Source organism: Falco punctatus (genome assembly GCF_963210335.1).
Source record: "Falco punctatus genome assembly, chromosome: 5".
NCBI lineage: Eukaryota > Metazoa > Chordata > Aves > Falconiformes > Falconidae > Falco > Falco punctatus.
Window position 1 is genome coordinate 43,318,878 of NC_137584.1, and position 22,044 is coordinate 43,340,921.

The 22,044-nt window shown below is 37.2% G+C and overlaps 1 protein-coding gene across 8 annotated transcripts in view; it reads left to right on the plus strand.

Moving 5' to 3' along the window:
* The window catches only part of UTRN (utrophin), a gene marked incomplete at its 3' end in the record, with an annotated part of 398,254 nt that overhangs the window by 274,346 nt on the left and 101,864 nt on the right, over positions 1-22,044 (plus strand). For all 8 annotated transcript variants that reach the window (XM_080390591.1, XM_080390595.1, XM_080390592.1 and 5 more), the window contains one exon: positions 10,419-10,548. In XM_080390591.1, the coding sequence (XP_080246717.1) occupies positions 10,419-10,548 (130 nt within the window). The remainder of the gene's footprint in view (positions 1-10,418; positions 10,549-22,044) is intronic.

The window sequence follows — 22,044 nt, forward strand, 5'->3', positions numbered from 1 at the left end:
CAGTCCCCTTTGTCTGGACACCAGTTCTCATACATATTAGAATAAAGGTTCTGGTTTATCTCTGAGTTTCATGTAAGGGCATGTCCGTCCTTTCTGACAGGAGCCAGTAGCAGCGGCTGAGGGGACAGGCAAAAGGAAATGGAGCAAGTAGAGAGGGTACTTCTTTTCCCACCCTCTGTCAATTAGAGACATACCTGAATGCCTGTGATACTTCTGTTTGGGTTACAGAATCCTTGCAGACTGTGTATTCAAGACTGTGAAGCTGGGTTCTTCATGAAAATACATGATGTGTTTTTTCCCAGAGCTGCATAGATATTGGAGTTTATTCTAATTCCATGTACTTCGAGAATGGAGAATTGTCTTAAAAATTACTGAGAATTCCTTTTCATGCTAATTCTACAGATATCATCAAATCACTTTTGTTTTCTTCCACATAGTAAGCTGCCTTCAGTTTGTATATCTTGCCAATATTCAACATTAAACAAATCCTTTGTACGGATAGGAACAATACATGCTTTTCACATATTACACATAAAATGGCAGGTGTCTCATTTCTTTTGGTATACGTATCTAAAACTGGCTGGTGAACCTTTTCTCCCCTCTCTCTTTAAAACAACCTTTTAACTAAAAAAATATTCAGTGCAGTTCACAGTTGGTACAAGGTTGCTATCTTGTATTTATATAATAATAAAAACCCAACACATTGACCTAAAAAGAAGAGGCTACTTTGAAGGTGGAGGAATGAGGAGACTTTTGGGGTTTCCTGCATATACTTTTTCCATGTGGTTGGCTTTGGTTTATGTTTTGGGTTGATTCTTTTTTTTAAGTGTAGTCCAGAGTTTCTAGATCACACACTAAGGTTAAAAGTCCAATAGGTATTAGAAAGTTGAGCTTTTCAAAGCCTTTGTATCTTATGTCAAATTTTTAAATCACTTTTGCCATCTAGCCAGTTGTAAAGGAAAAGCCCTTATTAAACTAGACTCCATGTCCAGCTCAAGTGATTGAGACAGAAATGGTATAAATCGATTTTGCCCTAGGTCTGGTTCTGATCTTTCAGCTAACTGTAAAAATATATGAATTACAAAATAATTTTGAAGGGATTGCTACATTGCAACCTGTCATTTTTCTAGTCTGCTAATATTAGTCAATGACAAAGCAGTACCTGAGAGACTGGAAATACGTTATTTGTTAAACCGTTCATTTTTAACTTGTTGGATTCTTATGGGAATATACCTCATCAGTATTATTTCTAAAATGAGTAATGAGGCCAAGAATAAAATGGGAGATTTCAAATTGCGGTTCAGTTTTCCTTATCTAATGGAGGGTGCTTAGGTATGCCTTTCCTGAAGTAAGGAGCACATCAGTGCTATGTACCCTCATCTGTCATCAGTGATGCAGAGCACTTGCTGCTTGTCCAGCCTCAAATGTATTTGCCACGTGGTAACTGTAGGACTCAAGTGGTTTCACTGAGCGTACTACTACTTCATAATTCATTGGGACACAGTGAACTATTTTACAGCTGTATGTGCGTGTGTTTGTGTCTTACAAAATAACCCCAAAAATATTTCTGTGGACTGCATAGCTGGTATGTACATGGCCTTTTCTTCTCCAGTTTGTTTTTAACCTTGGCCTAGTGTTTCACTTTTGAAGTGCTGTTATTCGTATCTGATCTAAAAGGGAGGGTATGATCATCTGTGATTGTTAAACACAAGCATGTGTGTTAACAGCACAACCCACTGGTTAATCCTTTTAGTATGAACTGAATCATAGAACGGTTTTGGATGGAAGAGACCTTAAAGATCATCTCGTTCCAACTCCTCTGACACGGGCTGGGACACCTCCCACTAGACCAGGTTGCTCAGAGCCCCATCCAGCCTGGCCTTGAACACTGCCAGGGATGGGGCATCCACAGCTGCTCTGGGCAGCCTGTTCCAGTGCCTCACCACCCTCACACTGAAGAATGTCTTCCTTAACATCTAATCTAAATCTACCATCTTTCTGCTTAAAGCCATTACCCCATGTCTTATCATTACATGCTCTACTAGAAAGTTCCTCCCCAGCTTTCTTGTAGGCCCCCTTTAGGTACCGGGAGGCTGCTATAAGATTTCCCCTAAGCCTTCTCTTCTCTAGACTAAGTAACCTTAACTCTTTCAGCCTGTCTTAATAGAACAGAAGTTCCATGTTTATTTCACTTTCTCCCCTGCAAACCTAGTCATGTCTCTCCTCAGATTAGTTTGTGTGTGTTGTTTTTTTAAAAAAAAACAAAACAAAAACCAAGGTCTAGTCTTTTAGGGTTGTTGATACAGAATGGTTGTCATGTTTCCATAGTAAAGGTTGGTGGGATTAATTTTCCTTCACCAAAAGCACATTGTAGTCTTTTGACGTAAAACTGAAGGTAGGTGTATTTACAGGCAGTTTGGCATTTGAAAATTGGTTCCATTGCTAGCAGGATGATTGCTGCTGTTGTGTAAAAGTAAGTACTTTTTTCCATTACCTGAAGAGTGGAAAGCCTCAAGACCTTCCCTCTCTGTAAGACTCTGCACTCTGACTCAGGCATTTTTGCTGTCTCTGGGGTGCAATCTGTATGAATTCTTATATTAAATCCTGATTAGGTATGTTGAACAGATGATTTTCTCTAAAAGCACCTTTATAAACATTACTTATTTTCCTGTGCATAGCAATATAAAACAAGTCTTGTTTAATCTACTACTTCTATGTAGTTTTATTCAAGCCATCAAATTTAATGTGTCTTACGTCCTTTTTTAGCTTTCATATTACAGTGGCTTTAGACCAAAATATGCTCAGTTAGCTTAGAAACTGGCTGGATGAGCAAAAGAAGCACTGTATTCTAGCAGGGTTGTGCTTATATGAAACTTTTATTTATTTTATCCCATTAAAAAACTAGAGCACATAAACAAACAAAAAAAAAAACCCAACCAACCCACAGGTTGCTGTTCCTTTAACAGTCTTGATCAATATTGTTATTCAGAAGAGAGAAAAGCTTAGCCATAGAAAGGAGAACCCTCTCTTGGTATGGAGTTGAATATTTAAAAAAATGGCTTTCTCGAAGAAGGGGAAAATACCCAATAAATCAAGTTTAGTGGATATGTGCGAAGTGCTTAGCAAACCATCACAACAGGGTTCCACTCACCTTTACATAGAAATTCACAATGGCTATAATTTTAGAGGATTTCAGTAGTTCATTCGGTGTGGAATTGGTGTTAACACATAGAGATTTTCTGTCTTTTCAGATTACTTTTGTGTAAAGAACAATAAACATGTATCTTCAGAAAAACTATTTTGAAGATAATGTCTTTTGCAACAGGTCAGGGATGCACAGTATGGGTTTGTTGGTTTTTTGGGTGTTTTTTTTCCCCAGTGTAGTTACTTCCAAATCATGTGGTTGAGTAACCATCCCTGAAGGTATTTGAAAGATGTGTAGATGTGGTAGTTGGAGACATGGGACTTGGCGGTGCTTGGTTAATGGTTGACTTGATGATCTTAAAGGTCTTTTCCAACCTAAATGATTCTATGATTCTATATTAAAAATAATTAAAAAAATAGCTGCAAGCGTTCTAGGCTTTCCAGTGCCAGTGCCTAGGACTATGCTCTGTTGAGCCTTCCAAACTTCTCGAGGCAACCAAGGCTTGGTTATCATTGACCTAGAAACACAGATAACAAAGTCTCATTTCATTGGGCTAGGAAATACGAAATCCAGTTACGTAAGATTATTGGTGCTGAAAGACATATTAATGACCATCATTATGTCTCTTTTTTTTTTTAACTTTTGCTCAATTAAGCAGTCTCTTCATTCCTAGTTGGATTTAGATCCTGTGGCATCTTTAGGGAATGCAGGACTTGCAGCAGTTATTTCTTCAGAAAAGTTTAGAAAGGTTCTTTCTTGGCAAATCATTAACTGTGTGAAAAACAATTTTTATTTTAATTTTTAAGAAAATGTGTAGCCTTGTAATCTTTAATTCGAGAATAGCTTTTTAATTATTTTTTTAATGCAATCTGTATGACAATTAAGCTTACCTCTACTATTATATTGCAGTATTGAATCATTTTCTAGGGCACAAAGGAGTTCTTTCAAAGTCTCTGCAAGATTATTGTAAGTGAAAACTTTCCAAACAAGCTTTAAAACATCTTTTTCTGATTTCAAAGTGCTGTTAGAAGAAAATGAAGAAAATAGCCTTACTAGTTTTAAACTGTTTTAAAAAGTTCAGATTCAGTTACCCTTTCTTAAGGCATCACTACCTAGCTATATAGATGCAGTTTGAGATTTTCAGTTTATTAGCTTTTAAAATGTTTGTAAAAACTTCATATTTCATGTGTATAAGTCTGAACAGTAGATAATAAAGCATACTTTCCATCCTCTGTCTCTTTTGCTGTACTGTGAAGCACTTTGTTTGAGAATTACTTATAGGTGCTTATTTCCTGTAATGCATATATATTAATGCATATACAGAAGTTGGTGATATTTTTGGTGAAGAGCTGTGAGCACATGCACTCTTCCATAGACCAGAGTGGGAAGGGAAATTATCAAGGGACAAACAACCTCAGTGAAGAGATACCTCTGTTTCTGGCCTAAAGCATCTTTTTGTGATAAATCAGAGGGAAAGTTTTAAGTAAGCTAACATTTATTGGCCTGTGATAAAAGATCACCAGTATGCATAGTCTAATTCTTCCTTTTGCCCACATCTGTGCTCTTATATTCCTGCCAGTTTGGTTTCCCTGTGCATGCAGGCAAAAAAGGAGTTTGCTATAGACATGACTTTTCAGGTCTACTCACACACTGAACCCTAGTAGGTGCCACCCTATTTGCACACTCTGTATTACCTCTACAGCAACAGAGGTAACAAGTGGTAGGTCATAGACACAGAGACGATTTGGAACAACGCAGCCTTCACCATTCACTTGTCTTTGGTCCTTTTTGAGACCTCTTTTGCAAGTGCCATGGGATAAACCTCCAAAACTTAAACTTTTTTTTTTAAACTCTTCTATTAAAAAAATATATATCAAAAATACACAATATATATTTATTACAGAGACAAACAACTTCCTCTTTTTCCACTCTGATCTTTGCCTTCCTTTTATTTTGGTGTTGGTCACTGTCGCTGATTATCAACATGTAATACTGAGTCTCATCTTGCTGCATGTGTGTCTGTGTATCTCCAGGTATTAATGGTTGCATATTAGGCACCATTTTTCTCCTTAATTATTTCTCTTGCCACATAGATTAAATATGAAGTAATGAAAGGTAAATGCATGGTGAGATGCACCATCTTAAATTAAATATTGCTTTATATTTGAATGTATTCTATATCAGCTGGGGTAGGTAAATTATAAAACTGACTTTCATGTAGAGATTTGTCCAGGGACAAAGATACTTATTTTTGAAGTTTTACATATATGTATAATATTAAATAATGTCTGCTGTGAAGGGGCAGCTTTTAAACATGCTATGCTTATTTCCATTCTTGTTGATTCTTTAATGATGCAGACAGCTGGCAGAGACTTGTTCACAACCTTGATTTCTGTGTGATCTTTATAAACAATTCCTTTTTCTATTCTTCAAGTTTTCTCAATCATCTTACTTACTTTCCCCATCCTATTATATGCTACAGATGAGTTTTTCCATTTCATTTTAGTGTAAAAAAGTAACATGAGTTTTTTCAGGCACCGGGTGCACAATAAAGATGACTAATTAAATGCTACAGGAGCTGCTGATTGGCACATATAGCTATGATGTGATAAACTGATACGAGTTACAATAATGTGCATCTTTACTTCCTGAAACAGTGTATAATGAGACCTGATTTAAATATGTTCTGTTTTTAAGAAACATCCCATGTGTTTTCTAAGAAATTAGCTTTGCCTTCATCTGTTGGAACTATTAAGCTGATCTGCTCTTTGAATTATTCTATACAAGCCTGTACAATTCAAAAGAGAAAAAAAGAGGCTGTAAATCAACAAGGCATAATTTTGCAAGCCCGCTTACTGTGCTGGAAAAAATAATTTTAATATGCAATTGAAGAAAATAGGTGCTTACAGGATGCACAAAGCAGTGTAAAAATTCATGAATAGGAATTTTTTTCTAGCTTTCTAATTTTTCACAGGTGGAAAAGGCTTCAGCTAAAAGCATTACCAACAGAAATTTTGGAAGGCCTTGTTTTAGGCAGCTTCCTTGCCTATAAATTAAGACAGCAGGTTAAAAAAATGTTAGCTTGAAAAAAGAGTTAGTTTTTATATTAGAAATCATAAGCATCTCTAATGGAGAGAGCAAATGGGTTAGATTATCTTGGTATAATAGAATAAATTCTATATAATTTCCAAAGTTATAATGGGAAAGACATATGTTTCAGTTACTGAAAGAACAAAACAAATGGAGAGTAAATCACTGGGAAATGGTTATAAATTATGGACCTAACACATCTTTGTTCTCTTCCATGAGAGAAGGATTGTGTTAGTGGGTTCCTGGGTTACTCTGCCATTGTCAAGTAACTTGAAGGATGTCCGTCATACCTGCAAAATGGATGCTGCGATGCTGTTCGTAGTTGTTGCTTTGTCTGATGCTGCATAAAACATTTCAAAAGTGTAATCTTGTGAGCCCCTGTCCATCCACCAGTGGAAGAACTCTCTCAGGTCTCAAAGAAGAATTTTTTTGTGTTATTCTTGGCTAGTATTATTTAAGGTTAGCTCCGAAAGCTGTTTGTGTTGACAATGCATCAGCATACCAGATTTTAGGTTTCCAGGTGTTTTTTTCCTCATTTTATAAGAATCGAGAATATCTAAAATTAGTGTTTATTTCTCCAGGAATCTTTAAAAATCTTTGTCCAGGTTTATGTAGGAAATAAGAATGAATTTGCAAGATGTTGGATTCGGTAGTCTGTTGCCTGTCAGATTACTGAGGAAAGTGAAGCCTGCATTTTAAACCATTACCTAAAGTACACAGTAATTGTACAATTTAGATTTGTAGTATGAAGTATGGTGGTATGAATTACTGCCAAAGTTCCATACAGCCCCTTTCTACATGAACAATGAAAGTTTAAAATGTCATTGTGCTTTTATAAAGGAGCATCATGTGGGAAAAAAATAATTGTGCTATCAATGTGCTCAGTGTTCACATCTGCATACCCAACAGGACTCAAAAAATACTTGCATCCATGTGTTTACCTTATTAGTGGACAGTTTTAGTGACAAGTTTTGAGATGCCTTTCCTAAGTCTATTGCCACCTTGACTTATTTCTTTTACCTATACCAAAACCCTAGTATTGCTTTTCTCCTAGTTCTTCACTGAAAAGTATAGCTAGCTGCAGGAAAAGAATTCTCCCTCTATCAAAATGTGTGTGAAGCTCAAAGCTGTACGAATGTTTGAACTATTTTAGTCCTTAATGATAAAGAAGGGGGGATGAAGTGACACAGTAATATACTTCTCTGCTGAAAGAGGTGCATCCATTCTAAGTAGCCATGGGGGAGATATTTTTTGCAAAACTCATTAAAACACCAAAACACATGATTGCATTTCTTACTATATAAAAATATATAAACAAATTCAGTATTTCACCTTTTATGTTTTTTTGCTGGTCATTTTATGACTTTTATTCTGTGGTGGTGATGTAGATGTGATTTTTCCAATAAAATCTTTCTTCAATTGACTCAGGACAGATGAAATTTGAGCTTGACGTTAGATTTATAAGCAGATTTCTTTTTTGTTCTGCTGCAGAGACGTCTGGCTGGAAGGACAAGAGGGCATTATTGATATATTTCCTTATTCTTGCACCATATACTGTCATTGCTGTTGTTGTTTACTAGCAGAAAGAGAGCGACAGGGAAATATATTGAGTATTGCTAAGAAACAAGGAATAAAGTTGATTTTGCAAGTCTGAGTGGCTGTTCCAAAACCTATCTTTGCATCTGTGGCATAAAAAAAAAAAAAAAGTATAAACCATAATGTAAGAGTCTGTGGTGTGCTCAAGATAATCTTCTTTACTACTAAATGATTTCAATATTATTATTTCATGTGCCAAACTTCTTTCATATGAGCTAAAATATTTCTTTGTCAAGATATATATATTAATAAGGAATGTCATGGATGACTTAGAGTTGGTGAGCTATATGGGCCAAAGTCTTAAAATCTTTGTGTTGTCAGCCTCAATTTGAACAGCTTCAATGGCAGGGATGGTGGAGAATTAAATCCAAGGTCTCTTAGGTCAAACTTGATTGAAGTTTTATTGAGGATGATCAGGAGAAATTGATGAGCACACTGTGTGAAGGTAAACAGGAGAGACACAACAGAAAAGATCCATCTCTAGCTTATTTCTAACTGCTGATATTTCTTAGTGGGCTCAAAAACAATCTGACATAGCCTCCTTTTTCTTGTATGCTTTGGAAATGCTTGGGAAATTGCATGGAGTGGAAAAAAAAGTAATTCTAGAAAGATTTCCTATTTCACAGTGAAGTAATCACCTCTCTCTTTCTGACAAATTCTTTGAAATTAAAAGTTAAGAATGTACTTTAATGACGCAGCCACACAGGCTCTACTAACCAAAAGCTTTTTAAGTGGGTAATTTCTGAGCCTTAATTGCACAAGAGTGGTAATAGCTTCCTGTCTTCCTTCTTTCCTGAAACAAATTCCTGCATAGAGAATGTTTCCATGATTTGTAAAATATGGATGATTTTTGACCAGTCTTATTATAATGTGTGTTATATGAAATTAAAATATTGATACATGCTGTGCTGATTTGAAGTGACTCTTCAGGAATGTGTCTTTTACAATACTTAAGTTTCTGTTAAAATTTTTTTTCCTGCTGTTTTACAAAGTAGGGCTTGGTTTTTACACTACAATTTTTGTTTCATATTAAACATGGCATATACTGAATACTGCAAAGAATAGGGCTTAGTCTTTTTATTGCTATAGAAAAGCATGTAGAGAGAATACTGTTCTGAAGAGGGGTTTTTGTATGGAGATAATAGTTAATGGTTACTGAAGATAGGACTTTATAATGTAAGTTCCTAAATATAATGGAGGTTAGCATATTTTCAGTGATCAGGTTTTTTTGTTGCATTTTGGGTTGGTTTTTTTTTTTAATGTAATTTGGAGCAGACATAGAGTGAGAAGGAATGGAAGGATTTGGGAAGATGAGGAGGATAAAAGAAAAAATGGGAGAGAAGGGTGGAAAAATAACTTCTTGCCTCCTGCTAAGCAAAGGTACTCTTTGGGTGTTTGTGGCATCAGGAGACTTACTGATGAGAAGAATAAGGTAGCATTTGTTAGACTTTCATTGTGACTGTTTTCCACAATTTTCCATAGTAGAAAACACTCATTTTGTTACATAATCTAGTGAACACTGACTAGCTGTTTTTATTGAGCTAGAATGGGGCCTGAGCAGATTGTGTCAGCAAAATAAGCCTTGATTTTTGTTATTAGAGCTAAAAAAGATATTGGAAAAATTAAGCGTAGCATTTAAATAATGTGTAAAGTATCTGCTTTTGTGTTCCTATTGGTAGAAAATAATACAAATAAAACACATAAAGCAGTTTCCTTCTAAGGGGGACAGATTTATACTTAAAATTGAATGGAAGAAAATGCTTTATAAGAAACATTCCATCTAACTACTTATGAATGCTTGTTTTTAGAAAAGGGTGGTTATGCTTAACTCTTTTAAAAAGTCATAATTGCTGGAGAACAAAGTATCCTGAAATTAATTTCCATTAGCATAAAAGTGTCTTAAAGAAAAATTGGTATTTTTCCTCCTGTATATAAGGCTCAATTGTTTTTGCATAATAAGCCTCAAAATATTTCTGACTAATTTTAAGGATTTTTTTTCAGAATGTATTCTCATCACAAAAGCTCTGGTTACGTATCTTCTACATTTTAAAAATATTAATATATAGGAGACAAAAATAAGAGGTATGATTTTCTAAGGAAAGTAAAGTACTTTAGCAGCTTTACAACTTAGCAGTTGTAAAATTACCTTCTGAAATTTCAGTAGATGTAATTTTCTGTTATTCCAGCTACCTAAAAAGCTAAAATAGTCTGTTGCTGGTAATCTACTATATATTAGCAATCCTGTTAGTAGCAATAAACCCTTTAATTTTACTTTTGTTTTAAGAAGTTTAATGTAGTGGTACCAGTTTCTGTTAGGTGAGTGTTTTTAAAACCTATGATCATCATCTTCCTTGTGTTCAGTTCTTCAAGTGAATTCAATAAAAGTTACCCTTCTAACCTTAATTAATTTATTGTCACTTCTGTTTTATAAAATTTACATCATTGTCTTGCAGTCTGAATGACATGTTGGCTATTACTCACTCACTAGACAGGCCTGGACAGAGAGGCAAAACCAGAAAAAATGGTATAGTATGTGTGGTTCACAAGATTAAGTTGCAAATGCCATTCTTCTTTCCCTTCCCCAAAGGCACTGAGGCGTGAACTGAAGGATAAAGAGCAAACCATTCTCAATGCTGTGGACCAGGCACGAGTTTTTCTTGCTGACCAACCAATTGAGGGGCCTGAGGAACCAAGAAGGAACCTGCATTCAAAAACAGGTCAGAAAATACTCTCTTCCATGAATGGTCAAAAGGAAAGAAAAAAGGACTTGTGTGTGTCTAGTACGTATATTATATCCCAATTGGTTAGACTTTAGGATTTTTCAGATCACATCCTGATTGCTTTTATTTCAATGTTTAGCCTCAAAGTATTACCACTCTAAGTTGGAAGAAGTAGAAAAATCTGTATTTCCTTTTCCAGTTTTTGATTCAAAACACTTAACTCATCAGTTCTGTTCTTTATCTTTTTCTTAACATGATAACATATGGACCTTAAATGTAGTCAGAATACTAGTTTAAGGCTGCACATTCAAATGTAAAGTACTGCAAAGTTTTACTCCACAAACAGAAATAAATGTATTTGATGATGTATCTCATCGGAAGTAAAAGGAATCAGCTTTAGGGAGGCAGTCATTACAAAATCTCAACAATTTGAATGCTAGATGAATCATTACTAAGGAATAAATCACAGCTATCCTAGAAATGGTGTTTGCATGTTGTTAAAGATGCTTGCCTGTAGCAGAGACCAACAAGGAGGTAACAACTTTTCTCCACCACTCCCCCCACCACCCCCCACAAAACAGAAAAATAGACCAAATATCTGTGTTTAAGTCCTAGAATTATTTTTCTAATATAAGCCACAAGATTATAAAATCTTAATTATGTAAGAATTGTTCTTGGAAAGGGTAGTAATCTGCATTTACAGAAGTATCAGTTCCTGTAAGATGTGAATAATTTACTGTTCTCTGTAGTCTGCAAAATTACAGTATAGCTGCCTGTATTGGGAGTTAGTTTTTATTTCCCTTACATCTTCCTGCACATCTCTGTAGCAAACTTTTAAGGTTTGTTCAATGGAAACAACTAATCTTTCCTTCATCCATACTTTGTGTTATTTCTGTGCAAATTTTTCTGCATTTTCAGATGCCTTAATTCAACTTTGTGATAAAGTTTGAATAGCTGGATATTAAAGCCAATGACCCATTTTTCCTGTGATTAGTTCTGGTGCCTTAGGTGCTGTAATGTATCTTACTGCTTCCTTTTTGAACTCCTGACTCCTGAAAACATCCTGTTTGTCTTTACTTTCAAATTTATTTGACATATTATATCTTTAATATTTTATTTGGTCTAACTCACAAGCAACTTTGCGGTTGAAAAATAAGGAATGCTTGCTTTATATTTGCTCATTCTTTCACACAAAAGTTTGAAGTCTCAGATTCTCCTCTCAAAAGCCATAGAACCACCCAGCACAAATTATGCCAATGCATAAAATGTTACCAGTGTAAACTGCTAATTTTCTAGCAGGGGTCGATACTGATGATCTAGTCAGTAGTGACTGAAAGTGCAAAAGCAAACTTAAGATGATGAGCTGCATTATAAATTCTTGTTGTGCAATCTATTATTATTATTGTGATGATGTGCTATACAGATGGCAGTGATAATGGATTAGCAGGGAATTCGATGACCATGGTGAACTGCATAACAATAATGGCCAGGCAGATGGTCTGCAAGTGATGTATAAGTGCCTCTTGTTTAGTCATCATATTTGAAAACCTGTAACATGCTCAGACTGGGAAGCTTCATAGATGTGCATCAAACTTTTTTACCTTCTTCCTTCCCTACACTCAGTAATTTCATAGACTTTATGTTTTTTTGAACATGTGGTGGGTTTGTCTTGGCTACCAGCCAAACTCCCACCCATCCACCCACTCACTCGCTTCTTCCACCTCAGTGGGATGGAGGCAGAAGATAGGAAGAACGGGAGTAAGAAGGCTCATGGGTCAAGATGGGGACAGATGCAGATCCCTTATAAGCCACTGTTATATGGACCAAACAGCTTCAGGAAAATAAACCACTTCTTGCCATTTAAAATAAATGTTTAATTACTGATATAGTAGTGGGAAACAAAAACATTAAAATGGCAGCTTTCCTCCCCTCTTTCCCAGGTTCAGCTTGACTTTTCTGTCTCAGTTCCTGTCTCCTTGCCTTCTTGTGACCGCAGGTCACACTCGGCCTCCTCGACAGGCCAAAGATCGGTGTGAGGGGCTGGCAAAGTGGCGGGACCCTGGCCAGCCTAGCAGTTTTTCTGCTGTTCCTTTCTTCTCACATCTTTCCTCTGCTCCAGTGTGGGTTCTCTGTGGGGAATATCTGCCCTGCCATGGGTCTGCTCCTCCTCCTCTGACCTTGGCCATCCCTCCTCCTCCCTCTCTGGTGTTTTCTGCCGTTTCTTAAATACGCTTTCCCTGTGGTGGTGCCAACATGGCTGAGGGCCTTGCCTGTGCCCTGCGGTGTGCTGGCTGTGTCCCCCCTGTGTCTCTTCGCAGAGGCCCCCGTGCAGCCCCTGCTGCCGGCAGTAGGCACCTCTGCCCCGCGCACAGCCAGGTGGCACTCCCTGCGGATTCATGGACTTTTTAGGCCAAAAGGCCTCTTTGATTCATCTGCTCTGATCTCTTATATATTGTAACCTATTAAATTTCACCCAGGACTGAGTCTAGTAATTTTTTTTTCTGACAAGTAATGCCACCAGTCTCCAGAAAGCTGCGTCTCTGGGTTTGAAGACATTCACACATGCACAGTTTTTCTTCTGAGTAACCATTTTCGGTGAAGGCTGTGGGTGAGGGCTTATGTTTGCTTGTAAAATGTTTATTTTTCTATATTCTGTCAACCTTTCAATCATTGGTATCCTCTTCTGTAGATTAAAGTTAACTCGTTAACTTCAGTGAAGCTACACTTCATGTTGCTAAAGGGGAAGGAGTGTGGGTTTGGATTGTAAAATGTCTGTCTTTAAAAAATACTGATGAGCAGTACATAGCACTGTTCGGTCATGATTTGACATGGTTTTGGCTGCTTCTATAGTACAAATAGCAAAAACTTTTTTTTAAAAAAATATCATGATTTCATTAATGCAAAATGACTGTTTCTTGAGGTTGGTTCTTATTTTGTGTAATTGCAGGGGTGTTTGAGGGGGAGGGTGAGCTAATCCAAAGAGCATAAAGGTTGTTAAATTGTTTTCTATTTTCTTCAACCTCTCTCTCTTCCTCCACTTCCCCCCTCCCCCACCATCCTCACCCCATTTCTTTTCATGCTGGAGAGGGCACTGGTCCAAGGACAAGGAATGAGAGCGATTTAGAAGAAAACTAGTAAGAGCTAGTTTTGAACTTGACTAACTGAGACCTGTTTTAAGGGACCTCTGCATACATACATTCAATGTTCCATCCAAAGATAATATCTGTTACGTAATTTCAAAAAATCACAAGAATGTAAAATCAGGTGGTTCCTTTCCCATCTTGGGCTTATGCTTCCTGTGTTGGCCTTCTACCGTGCCATGTAGTAACTGGTACACTCAGAGTCCTTCAGCTTCCAAGAAACTTCTGTCTAAGTTAATTTTATATCCCATCTGTCTTGTCTTCTGATTTTGTTTTGCCATGTTTCCATAGGGAGGCTCCATCACAAAAAAGTAAGCTTCGCACTCTTCTTGCCTTTGAGCTGCTTCAGCATCTGAGTGGAGCTGATTGATAAACCAGCAGACCAGCTGCTGAATTTTATAGATGGACTGGATAAGGAAATTGGAAAACCTCACATTTGTAGCTGCTTTGTCATTTTTCCCTGGTATAAGAGAAAATTTAGACCTAAAAATGTTAATTATAATTCTCTATGGCATACTTACAGTTGGCTTCTTAGATCCCTGTACTGTTAGTGAGGTTACAGGCCATGGGAAACACAAAGGAAAGCAGAAATAGTATTTTCTGTCACCAGGGTTCTACAAACGGATGATACAGCTTTGCTGAAATTCTGTTCTTAAAATTCCACTGATGCAGTGAGTGGAGATAATGATTTTATTTTTTTTTAGAGGATTACATAAACTAACATCCTAACAGATTACCACAGGACACTACACTGATTCTCACTGCAATAATGATTGTTTCCAGGAGTCTGTGGTAGTGTCAAAGTTATTCAGTAGCTTCTACTTGTCTTACGGCAATCGGCTTTGAAAGCTGCTATTTGGTAGCAAAGCTTGTTGTGACAAATACATCATTTAAATACAAATATTTACCATATGTTACCTCCTCTTAATTGAAAGTGTAGAAAGCCTCATAAATCACATCTATCTTATAAGAGAAACATATTAATAGGTATTAGTGAATCACATGCATATACTTTATTTAAACTGGTGGACACACAATGTGTGTTGAACTTCTTTGCTTCCCACCACTGAGCATTTTCAGTAAATTAGCTGTAATTTATCTGTCATAATTTTTCCTCTTAGCAAGGAAGATCTGCTGGAAATAAGCAATTTACTGTATAATGTATATAGCAGTCAGCATTTCTATTCCCAACCACTTGTGCCTGTCCACTAGCTCTCACACACCACTGGAACAGGTTTTTGTTCTCTGCTATGCAGGTGAGCTGAGTATGAAGTCTTGAGTGTGAAAATTAAAGGAAGTGCTTAGGAGAATGAAGAAGGTATGGCCCACTGGAGTCCAGTGGAGTCACGTCCAGAAGCTATTTTGAACATTGCTGCCTCTGTTTTAAATGGAGCTCATTGACTTGTGGCTTCTGAGAGTTTCTTCATAAGATGAGAGAAATGTGCAGTTACCCATGAGAAAAACTCAGAATAAATGTATCTCTCCTTTTCAAATCTCTTAGACCCTACAAGTTTAGTCCACCTGCGTGGAACCTTGAAATTTTTCCTGTGGAGTCTACATGGTTGCCTGGTTGGTGTCACCTTAATAAAGTTCAAGGAAATTTGGTTCAATTTGGTGTCAGAGTGCAAAGTTAGAGGAGTTTTAAGCCTGAATTTTTAACAGCTGAGTGTTAGAAGCAGGCTGGCCTGAGGCCATAGTAGCTAATTTTAGTAATTTTTTTAACCATGAGGACCTCAGGATATAAGCAGAGTTATATTAATTCTTGACCTTTATTTTATATTATGGCCCAGTTTTAGCTGAAATACAGGGTGCTTCCCAGGTGGAAGCCATGTTCTTAAAGTTTAACTGTTGCCATGTTTTAAAGACTCTAGAAACCAGTAAAGCTTTGTCTGCAAGAGAATTCTCAGTTATGCTACTAGCAATGTAGATGACAGATGGATGTCAAAGGTTAGGACCTTGTTTGAAAGAAAAAAAAAATTCTTACATTCTAGAGCAAACAAAACTCAAAAGCATTGGAAATGAGCCTCAAGAAAGGAAATTGGAAATTGCAGAATATTAAACAAAAAGTGTAGAAAGGAGAAAACAAGCTGAGGGAACTTACTTAAAAGGTTCAAAAAAGTTCAGAACATGGATGTTTTAAACTCCTGTGTTGTTGCAGGATGCCATCAAGTCAGGGAACTGTCTTTTGTGCTGCCAGGCTTGTCTTTATTTTCTGGTTTTGTATTGTTTTGGAATAAAATAGATGCCTTTGTTTTGTTTTGAAATGCTGTTAGGGGATGTATATCTGTCTCCTGCAGCCTTGCTGAGGAGCCACCTGCCATATGTGCTGTGCCAGAAAACAATCTTTATTGATCTTTGGAAGAAATAAAAGGCTTGTTACAATCTGCAGTTGCAGTGCTTTGGAAAGAAACATAGGATTAATTCCTTGCTTGCCTAGAGTAACTGGGGTACAGTTGTGATAGCTTTCTTTCCGTTGGTACTCTCCCTTCAACAGGAATTGGAAGAAGACACAGTAGCTTTGTGATGCTGTAACAGTACTGTTATATTTTGATTTTTCTCATTTTGTGGCAGGAGCAGGCTCAAACTGAATTTGTACCTGGTTTATGTTCCTTGAGCAACACAAGCTTTGAGCTTCCACTGTGCAAAAGTATTGTGAACTCGCTTTGGATCACACCATTTATTAGAAATTAGTGGCTTGTTTTTACTGAAAAATGTTACATGTGTTTTGATTATACTGACAAATTACACTGGTTATTCCAGATAAATGCATGGTTCTCAGGATTGCTGTAGCCTTTTTTAGTTTTCTGGAAATAGATGCTGTGGGACAATTTAATAATCTCTTTTAACTAAAAGCTATTTTCTCTTTGTTTTGTCCTTCTGTGTCTTCCCCACCAGCACCCACTGGGAAATATCAACAACCATTAGTAACGGATATCTGTATTTGCTAGCAAGGTTTGCATCTGCCTTTATCTGGAGCCCATACTTCAGGCCCTTTCCAGAAAAGTTTATGAGGTTAACAGCTTTCATTTTCTCTACTTTTGCAGTTCTTTCTTCTGCAGACCAAATGTAATTTGTCTTTTACCCTGCTGAGACTTTTTCCATGCACTCTTTATTTAATTACATTTCTCTGATTTGAAAAACTTTCAGTTTTGATAGAAGAAAACCTAAACGGGCAAAGGTGAAAATGACTGTGCTTTTTCATTGTTTTAACTAAATATGCAATAGGTATTTTAATAGGGAAAAAAGGTGACATACTGGGTTTATGCTTGCATGGCTGTGTGCTTGGAATTAGTCTAATTGCTATATTTCCACATTAACCAGTTGTTGCTTGTTCTTTAAACTTCCTGTTTGTTGACGCAGAAGGCTCGGACACAACTTATACAACCAATGTGATCAAGTTAGTGCCACTTTGTTAATAGACTCATGGCAATTTATACTCTACAGCTAAAAATACATACGCTACGCACGCTTTATTATGTAAAAGGTGATCAGTTAAAACTACTCGTTCACATGTTTCCATCTCCCCTGTGATTGGTCCCGGTGTGGTGCCCACACACTGCTCCCCCCTTGTGTTGGCATCCTGGTTTTTCCCATCTTTCTGTCCGACTCTCTTATCTCTCTGCGAATACAGTTTCTTTGTCTCCCTTGGCCTTGCATATGTCCTTCACAACACCTGCATCTTGTTACAGCTCTGGCCTGCTCAGCCTGCTATTACAACAAATTTACTTGGTCTGGATTGCTCATAATATATCCGTTGTCTTCCAGCCACTCCACATCTGTTCCCATCCCAACTAAGTTTTCTGTTCAGATTGTTAGAAAACCAGAGAATCCTTTCACTGGAGTGATGTTAAACACTTCATCATGGAATGATAGTACTGCTTTTGGTTATTCTGCTTACGAATTTGACCATGAGCCACTGTGTCTGTTCAAATGCTCTGAAAGTTTTCATAATGATTACAGCACTGTGTCACCCATTATTTTTTTTTTGCTGGGAGAGGGAGAGGTCATGAATTCAGCTCCTGTTCTAGTATATTTTATTAAGAATATAGAAAAAGTGAAAGGAAATTAATGTAATTGTGGCAAGGTAGTGGGTGACCACTAGTTCAAGTCCACGTAATGAGGATCAAGCACAGTGCTTAGAATCAAAACTGTTAGAGCCAGTAATAGTTTAAGAGATCTAAAATAAATTCTTAAGTGAGAATTTTTGTCACTGGTAACTTTCCTGGGTAAGTATTCTCCATATATGTAAACATGTAAGAAAACTATATGCTGTGAAGTTCATGCTTCAGAGTTTTCCTTCCGTGGCACTCTGTCTCTGCTAAAGACACAGAGAAGTTGTTGATCCTTTCATTGCTTCATTTGTGGAAAAAAAATAATAAATGTTTATCAACATCAAGTTTTTTCCACTACAGAATCATGCTTATCGTCTGCTCTTTCTCCCTGACTGCAGGGTCAGTTAATAACCTTCCTCTTTGGTAAACAGACCATCCAGTGAATATAGGCTTTTCTTACTTTCTAAGCAACTGCTGAAGTGGAGATAATGTCATAAGTACCATAAAAAAGGGGGGGTGGAGTGGAAGCTGAACATTGAGAAGACTTTAGACTTTATATTTGAACACTGAGAAGACTTCCTATGTAAGGGACAAAAAAGGCAACAACCACTGTGTAGCATTTTTTCACGGCAAAAAAGGAACTCTGCCGGTGTATGTAATGACAGACCGGTGAAACAAATTCCAAAGTCATAGAAGAAAATTCTCACTGTTAAGATTATTTTTTTTCATGAGTTTTACAGTTTTATGCTATGCAACAGTATCTTGGAGAAGGCATTGTCAGCTTGAAAAAAAGCTGTGTGTTGCTCATTAATAAGTTGGGTTTTCATGGTGGAAAACATGAAGTTATACAAGATGTATTTCTCACTTAAATTAATAGGTGTTGAATGGTTTTATAGCTCATAAGAATGTGTGTTTTGCTTTATTTCCCTAGTAAATGTCCTTTTAGGGCAAGTTTACAAGCACTTCCAAGGCTTCTGTAAAATAAAAGTCTTGCAATGAATTAATATTTTTCAGATAAAATATGTGACAGATATCCTTGCGTAATGACAGTGATTTGACAAATGGTGTTAAAAGATGTTTCAGTTTTCAGTTCTGTTGGGATACTTCTATCACCCCAGTCAGCCTTGAATCTCTTTCCCTCACAAGAAGTCGACTAGTTGTCGTGAGTAAAGCTGCCTTGTTTCATCTGGCCAGACAAATAAAGTCAGGCTGTTGTTCCCCTCTTCTGTTCCTATTTATTGCTACAGCCACTTTTTTTTCTTTTTGCTTCTACTGGAGCAAGAAATGCTCATTGAATCTGTTCTGTCGGTGTGTTTATGGACAACCAAACAGTTTTGCAAGATTTTCAGCTCTTACTAAAGCTTTCAGCATGTTCCTTGTCAAGTGACTGATCATTTTAAATGACTTGCTAGTAATCTAGTTTAGGACTGTTAAGCCCTTCCAGCTTTCTACTCTTTTATGCAGAATTGCTAGGCTTTGGCTCTGATAACAGGTAAAGGATGATGCAAGCACATGATTTTGGATAAAAATGGCAGATTTCAGCTTTTCTTATATGTAACTTCTACTTAGTCCAGGTTCTGGGTATAATGTGCCCTATATTCACATGTTTAAGACACCAACAAAGGAAGCTTTCCTCACTGGCTATGCAATTTTCTGTCGTCTTTCAACAAAGCTCAGTATTCCTTTTCCTTGTGTAAAGTGTTCCAACTCTAGGTACAAGATGGCCTAGGTACTTACCTCCCTTAATTCTTACAATTAATCTTAATTAATACAACCCGTAGCTGTGTCATATGATATAGGATACCTCAGCTTGTGAGCTATCCTGTGATACTAAACTCTGCCATGAGGTGCAGCTTGCCTTCATGCTGCAATTTAGCTTGGCTTCTAGGTTGTTCACAGTCCCTTTGTCACTGGGCTGTAGTGGATTCTCATTCATCCATCAATGGGATATTATTATTCTTAATGGTGAATAATTCCAAAATTACTTCCAGTAACAACTTCTTTGATATCTTTACATAAGCAATTTGTAGCTGTTGTTTTTTGTTTAAAATATCTGAACAGGATTTTTTGCTTAGAACTTGAGCTTTATTTCTTTTCCTTTTTCTACAATCGGTTGCAAAGCTTGGTGTAAAGATCATCCCAGAACTGTGTTGTCCTAGGATGTGGTTTATTATACCGTGAATTGCTGGAATTCCAGAGACGAGGTACAATTTATTACAGCATATCTTTGGTCTTCATTTCTATTCTGGTCTATCAGTATTGCAAATTGTAGGTTACTGCTATGTCTCTATATCCCAGAGCTACACGCAGAATTTAAATCCCTTCACATCTAGTTAAACATTGCAGGTTTTTGTCACAACTGTTCCACTCCAAATTCCTCTTCTGAAATACCCTCTTGCCATTGCGGTATCTGTAAGGCTTGCTAGCTTCTGACTTTGCAGGCAAAGTGCACATGAGCAGTGCTCTCGTGTGACAGGCATCAAATCACTGAAATGTCTTGATAAGCTCAAAGTTTCATTTGTCCCTCTTGTTCCCACTCTTTCTTCAAATGGCACTCGTTTTTTTAAAAGAGCCTTTCTAATTCTAAAGAAAACATATTCTGCAACCTACAGCCTAGGTACTTACCTCCCTTCCTTTGGTGTTTTTGACCTTGCCTTCCCATTTTCCTTTGGTTATCATTTGTCGTACTTTTTTTCTCCCATGTAACCACTTGTTAGCAAGATGCCTTGTGCTTTCAGGCAACACTCAGTCATTTGGAAACATCCTCTCCCCCCTACACCACCAATTAAAATGCAAAATGTGCACTGTGGGTTGCTTGGTTTTGTGGTGGTTTTTTTCTTAACCGGTGTCTGAATTGTATTGCTGAATACTCTTCTAGTGTTTGTAGTCTAACATGTACCAAGAGTAACATAAACTAATGAGATTTGAAAAAAACTTCTAAAAAAATAAATAAATCTGTGGAATTGTTGGACAGAAACTCTGGTTTTGATCCAAACAAACTCCTTGTTACTTTTACATCTTGGAAAAATGTGTCTGCTCTTCTCTGCAACAAATTGAATTTATTCTAATAATTTTATTTTGTATTAATTATTTGCCGTGTGCTTTCTGGTTTTGGGTGCTACGGAAAAACAGTTGCATCACCAGAGGCGTAGTAAGAGAACTTTTGGAACCATAACAGTGCATTTACTTTGAAATTCATTTAGCCTTCAAAAAGCAAAACCCTTCCTTCCCCCCATTTTTTAATATGTTCCCCTCTTGCCCTCCTCCCCCAAGTTAGCAGCTCCAAGCTTAGTCAGTTGTAATGATTTTAAAGACAGTATATCAGTAAATGGAATATTGTATGTCTCATTTGACTTCTGACAAAAATGGTGCTTTCATCTTTGCATGATTGTGTATAATGTATTCATCGATAACACTTGAATTGTAATCACAAAAATACTGTGATAAACCTTTTCCAAAGGTTTTATGTAGGAGTGAATAGGAGGCCAGTTGGCTTAGTTTTGGTGTATGCCATGTCTCTCTCCCTCTTATTTTGTTCTCTGGTTCCTGCATTACATCTTTTCCTCTGCTTGCTTCTCTGCTTGCAGAAACCACCAGTTTATTATGTAGAAGGGGAATCCTCTGAGACTGACTTGGTCATTACTGAAGCAACGTTTCCCTAGAGAAGGAAGCAACCCATGACTTTTTTCAGGAAGGCCCCTATGAGCAGTAGACAGCAGAACCTGCTGGGGATGTCTTAAGGTGTTTTTTTTTAGCTTTCTGTTTGTCTTGGTCTTGCTCAGTCTCAAATTGCAGACTCAGGAAAGGTAGCAGGTTTGCGTATTGATAGACTGCCTAGCGGGTTTGCAGAAATCATCTGTTGTGGAGAAGAGATGCCACCAGCTGACTCAGCTCTTGTCAAAGAAGACTGAGGTATGTGTGTGGTGTGGAGTTCTGTCTGATGTCCTGCAGACTTACCAGAGACTGGGGATTTAAATATAAGCAAGTTACTTGAAATAATCAGTGTCATCTGCTGCAACTACATCCTGAGGTTGTGTGTGTGCCCGCTTTGGCTTTGCTTATTTAGTGGCAGCTGGTCTTTGCTAACATGAATGGGATTTCTACGGTCACTGGGTTGTGTGGGATTTGGACTCATAAGCCTGTAGTTTGTGAGAAATAGTGCACCATAACTTTTTTTTCAGTCAACAGGTTCATTGAACATCTTTAGATTTGCAAAATCTGTTTAAACCGGACTTTTAGGACTTGGGTGTTAACACAGAAAAATGGACATAGAGCTGCAGAAGCACTTGCCACATGGTACT